A 5465-nucleotide genomic window follows, 5' to 3' on the forward strand; every position below is an offset into this window, starting at 1 on the left:
TACAGGTTCATAATGCATGGACGCATCTCCAAGTGTATAGGAGATACCTCTATCACATACTGACAAGGGATGGATCCTCGTCTTGGAACTCACTATCCTCGCTACATATTTTGACTGCACTAGACAAGGCTCAATTACCTCTCACGCAGATCTAACATATAATCAACGTATCCACGTGACTGTTCTGACTCCTCAAGTCTGTGGACTACTTCCGTACTATTCAAGCCGGGGATTTGAGTCATACCGACCAAGCATCCAAGTCTTCATATGACGATCCCCAAGAATCAGTTCAGTCAGTTGCCCCCTTATCAACTAACATACTGAAATTGCATAGACGTCCAACATCTGTCGCCGATGAAACGTGGCACTCATTCAATAATTACAATACTCAGTGCAAGTTTCGGTAGGACTCTCGATGCGCAGTCTCGAGGTCCTCGACTTGAAACGTTTCTGACTAACTCTCAGAAGTTGGTTTCATAGTTGGTTTCTGACTATATGGGTTATTAAATGGTCTGTGGGCATCTGTTGTAATGTTAAAACAGTGTTTAACGTAATTGATGAGCACAACAGACACATGTACCAGACACGAATACGTACCATATTCATCGGGAGAGTATTACTTAAATAAAAATTGCTTGAATGATTTTCAAAACCACTAATCCCGATTGGCTTTTTGGTCATTGATTCCAACAATTACAACCAAAGCAACCCACACATTTACACACATCAAATCCATGGAGCCTATAGTGATGCTTCAAGGAAGAACACAGAGAGAAAAAATAGAGAGAGAATTTTGAGAGAGTATTGTGATCAACTCATTTGTATCACATTTGTATTTCTCTATTGTAATTTGATCGCAATAATGTACCCTATTATAGGTGTATATAAGCCTATCTCCAAGAGGAGTCTATATCCCAATACATAATTGGGAGACTACAAACACTATCCCAGATAGGGTTTATCACAGAGAAGTGCTTATCCCAACATGTATCTAAAAAACTCAAACTCTATGTCAAATATGGATTTATATTTGGTCACAGATCCACTAACTCGATCCAATATCTAATAGATGGAGTCATAACCAAGAGGTGTTTCAAGAGGTTTCACTATCGCGGAAGGACGCGATCGACATGACAAGAAGGAGCATGAATGCAGTGGCAAGAAACCCCAACTAAGGCCCCTCTTTAAGTAGTTATTATGAGTGGATTCGAACATTGTTTAGTCCGTCATTTTTATATTTGCTCCTAGTAATATTTCATTTATATGATTCTGTAAATTTTTCGGAGCTATAAATTGGTTGTTCTTTCCTTAAGAAAGCAAAACAAGAAAAAAAGAAAAAAGAAATCCTAAAAGCCAAGACCTCCATCATGATTTTAATACAAGATCAGAGTTCCACAGAAATAATTTTAACCAAGTATTGTTGAATAAATGCTTGTTTAGAATAAAGTAAAATCTGAAATCTAAATGAATTAATCTCTATGCTCTTTAAGAGACCTTAAAGTATTTCTACAAAAGAATTATATATTCCCAAAAAAACTATGACTTAATTATTCGGATGTTATGCAATTTTTAATTAATATGGTTAAAAATGTTAGACACAATTCTTTTTGTTAGAAAATAGGACGTTGCAGCAAACATGCATCGTTGGAAGAGTCTAAACATACAAAACGATTCAACATAGTATGCATTAAAACAACATCGTTGAATAAGAATGTAGCAAAAAAGAATATATATGAAAAATATTGGGTTAAAATTGGCACTGTATCAACCGACTTCGATATTTATAATTATTATTATTTTTTTTTTGATATAGCGACATTTGTAGTTAGTAGTAAAATAAGTGTTGGAAAAGATATATCACCCATAATTTAAATGGTCAAGGAGGTGAATGACAAATAATCAAAGGTTGAGGAGGTCGTAAATACTTCAAAATTTGGGTAGTCTTCCTGTTATTTCCCGGGGCAAAGGTCGAACAAAAAAGCAATCTCAAAACCCACTGCCAAATCGAGTTCCAATTCCCCCAAATTCCCAACCCTAAATCTTGAAATCTCTTCATCATCTACTGCTTCTCGGCAGAATTAATCATGTTGTTATCCCCTGGCCACTCCCCCCGCCACCTCTCTACTCCTTCCCCCGCCCCTTCCCTCTCCTCCGATCCGAACCCTAACCCTAATTCCTCCGTTGTTTCTACTTCCGGTCCTAATGCCATCACCGGCAAGCGCCGCCGCGGGTCCACTGTTCTGGACGAAGACACCTACGTCGCCGCCATCGAGAAGATCATCGAGCGGGATTTCTTCCCTGACATCCCCAAGCTGCGTGATCGCCTCGACTGGCTGCAGGCTGTGCGCACACAAGACCCTGTGCTTATCCGCGACGCCCAGCTGAAGATCCTCGAACGCCGCCGCCAACGGAAATTGGGGGATGCTGCTGATGCTTCTACACGCTCCACCACTGCCACTCCTGGTTCGACTTTCTTCCGGAATACTTCTGTAACTCCCTCCCTTTATAGTGAGCATAAAGAGAATTTTCTAAGTGATGAACATGACGACGGTGGTGATGGAGGCGAAGAGCAAGTGGATGTATCGCTCTCGCTTGATGAATTCTGTAGGAAGTACACCAGCGAGGATAATGAGAGCTTCTCAAGAATTATGGAGAAAGTGAACAGAAAGAGGAAGGAAAAGTATGGGTATTTGTTGGAATGTGGTGCATCTGAAGAGGATGATGGGAACAATTTGATTGAGAATGGTAGTAAACGAGAGAGAATTGATACTGATGGATATGGGACATCAGATCAGCCGTTGAGTACTTTGAAAGGGTGGAAATACACGCCAAAGAACTTATTGATGTATCATCCAGCTGATAGAGGGGAGGCACCTTTAACAGAGGAGGAGAGAGCCCTGAGGCTGAAAGGGTTAACAAAAGAGATTAGCAGATCGAATACGCGTTTCCATGGGAAGACAATGGATGCTAATGCATTGAAGGATGATGATGACAATGCTGCAGTGCTTTACGCTCCTGTGGCTGGGGCTACCCCAGTTCCAGTATCATATAGAGATGGTGATAAACTGAAGAGGTATGATTTGGAGGACCTGAGGAAGACTCCCAATAAATTTTATGTGGAATCTGAGAAGAAGGCAGAGAATGGATATAGTTTTGTGAAAACACCATCTCCTGCTCCAGGGGTGGACGAGTCACCATTTATAACATGGGGAGAGATTGAGGGCACACCATTGAGATTAGATCCAGAGGATACACCAATTGATATTGGGGGTAGCGGGGAGGGGCCACAATTTAAAATCCCAATGCCGCCTTCGAGGGATGTGAAAGCACATACTTTGTCTAGGGAAGCTGCAAGGAAGCTCAGAGAGAGGTCAAAGATGTTTCATAAACCACCATTGCCTTCACCAGTTAGAGGAGGGAGCGCCAGTCCAAGCACGCGGATTCTATCACCTGCTGCCCAGAAGTTTATGAGGAATGCAATTGCTAAGTCTTCCCGATCTATTGATGAATCACTGCGAGCAAGCTACCGCAGCGGCAGCCCTGGATTGAGTACTCCAAAAGCTAGCAGGAGTGTGTCTAGATTGGCAAGAGATGGCAGCATGGGTTCCAGATTGCCCTCGGTAAGAGAGGGCTCTAATCCACCATGGTAATCTGGTTCCTCCAGCCTGGGGTCAAGGTAGCAATTGTACTATATCAAAAATAGTCTTAGGATGGAGTACGGGTTTTATTTTCAAAAAAATCGTAGAGCATTGGAAGAAAATGAAAAGTATCAAAGTCGTCTAATGTGTACCCTGTTCTCTGTTCATTGGCTTGGATGCTGTTTTCTTTTCTGTTTCTGTATCTCTTGATTAGTGAAATGATGTTTTTTTATTTCTGCGTAATTTTTGTAAAGGATGAAAGTTGTTCAACGCAATACTTATTGTCTGAAATGTGTAATGCAAAAGAAGAAAATTCAATTCTTTTTGGCTTTTCTCTTAATGCTTGATTACTGTTATGGATCCATTATTATTCTTCTGTTGACATGAAGTTCTTATTCATTGTTGTCAAAGAATAGTTCACTCATAGGTATGATCATTTACCCTTGTCTTCACATTTCATAATTTACTCTTAAACAGCATCTTGTGGAAGTTCCTTTATATTCAAGTTCTAATATCTTTCACATGATACTAAAAGGGCACTCGGAATCCATGAAGTTGAAGCTTAAGGTAGCTGTAGTCCTTTAGTGTTTCACTTTCAGCTGGCACATAATGCAGTTCTTATTATTTAACAATGATGTGTGTTCCCACATCTTCTTGACAGTTGGAACTGATACTTGAAATGTTCATATTCTATATAGTTGATGTTATTTTGATCTCTCAAAAGTTTTACGTTTTGCTTAGGATGAATCTGTCGATTAGGGCCAAAATGTTCTTTCATATTGATATAGATTGAGATCTCAACTGTTATGTTGCATTGTTGTTTGTAGCTTTGCATTTCATGTTGTGAGAGATCTTCCGGACTTAATGTAAAACTTCGTTTGACAATTTAATTGTTTGTATACCATGTAGTTTACATTGACAAAATGACCCTGGTGTGTTGGAATTTGCAAATATTGTTTGTAGCTCTAAACTTTTCCCATGCCCTTATCTGAAACTAACAATTTTCTTCTATGTTCTAAGATTAAAGACTCCTCTGTTGCACATATGACATTGGTGAAGAAAGGGTGAGCATGCAATATCAAGAGCAAATAGGCTACCTGTTTTCAAGGTTTTAGTTTGCTTCTACTCTGGTTCTTAGAAGTGTGCACAAGTGTTGTGTGTGCCCCCGCATCTGTCACTCAAGGGCTCAAAAAACTTAACCATCCACCGAGACCTATACAATGTATCATTTTAGAACTGGCCACCCAACCTATAAAAACCGCTGCTTACTTTTTCTGACTCATTAGTGACCTATGTAGTTGTTGGTATAAGTAGGTGCACCTTGTTTGAACTTGCAGTTAATGATTCATCGTGATCGTTTGTCCTTTTATTTTCGGTAGATATCCCATGTTGAAATATTTCAACGCATGATCTTTGGCAGAGATAGCAAAGTTCTCTAATAAAGTTGTACTTTCTCTCTTATTTCCGTGATCCCATATGGAACTCATATATTGCTGCATTCTCACTAAATGAGCTGGTTTGTGCTCCAGAAAGGCCACTGGCATCTTAGAGATTACTCAAATTATAGTGAACTCACATGTTTTCACATGGCTTCCATTTATGCCAACAAGAAGCCACTCTGTTGATTCCACTAGATGGACATGGTTTGATTTGCTTTCTAGGATTGCTCTGGGTTCGAATTGAGAAGATAAGACACGATCTATTTGATTTTAGTTCAATCCTTAAACTATTGCTTTCGTAGTTAACTTCTTGTTCGCAGTATTATCTGGTCTTCTGAAATGACTGAACTGATTCAATTTGCCAGACATCAATTGGCCAGCACAGAAA

The 5465-nt window shown here is 39.7% G+C and overlaps 1 protein-coding gene across 1 annotated transcript; it reads left to right on the top strand.

Annotated features, from left to right (window-relative positions):
- Positions 1 to 1900: 1900 nt before the first annotated feature.
- On the top strand, positions 1901 to 3958 carry LOC105178770 (protein DGCR14). Its single transcript, XM_011102316.2, has one exon. The coding sequence runs from the start codon at positions 2085 to 2087 to the stop codon at positions 3648 to 3650; it is 1566 nt and encodes a 521-aa protein (XP_011100618.1). The 5' UTR covers positions 1901 to 2084; the 3' UTR covers positions 3651 to 3958.
- Positions 3959 to 5465: the final 1507 nt, after the last annotated feature.

The sequence above is a fragment of the Sesamum indicum genome, unplaced genomic scaffold (genome assembly GCF_000512975.1).
Source record: "Sesamum indicum cultivar Zhongzhi No. 13 unplaced genomic scaffold, S_indicum_v1.0 scaffold00057, whole genome shotgun sequence".
Lineage (NCBI taxonomy): Eukaryota > Viridiplantae > Streptophyta > Magnoliopsida > Lamiales > Pedaliaceae > Sesamum > Sesamum indicum.

Coding starts and splice junctions, on each gene's coding strand:
- LOC105178770 (XM_011102316.2), top strand. CDS start 2,085: ATGTTGTTATCCCCTGGCCACTCCCCCCGCCACCTCTCTACTCCTTCC.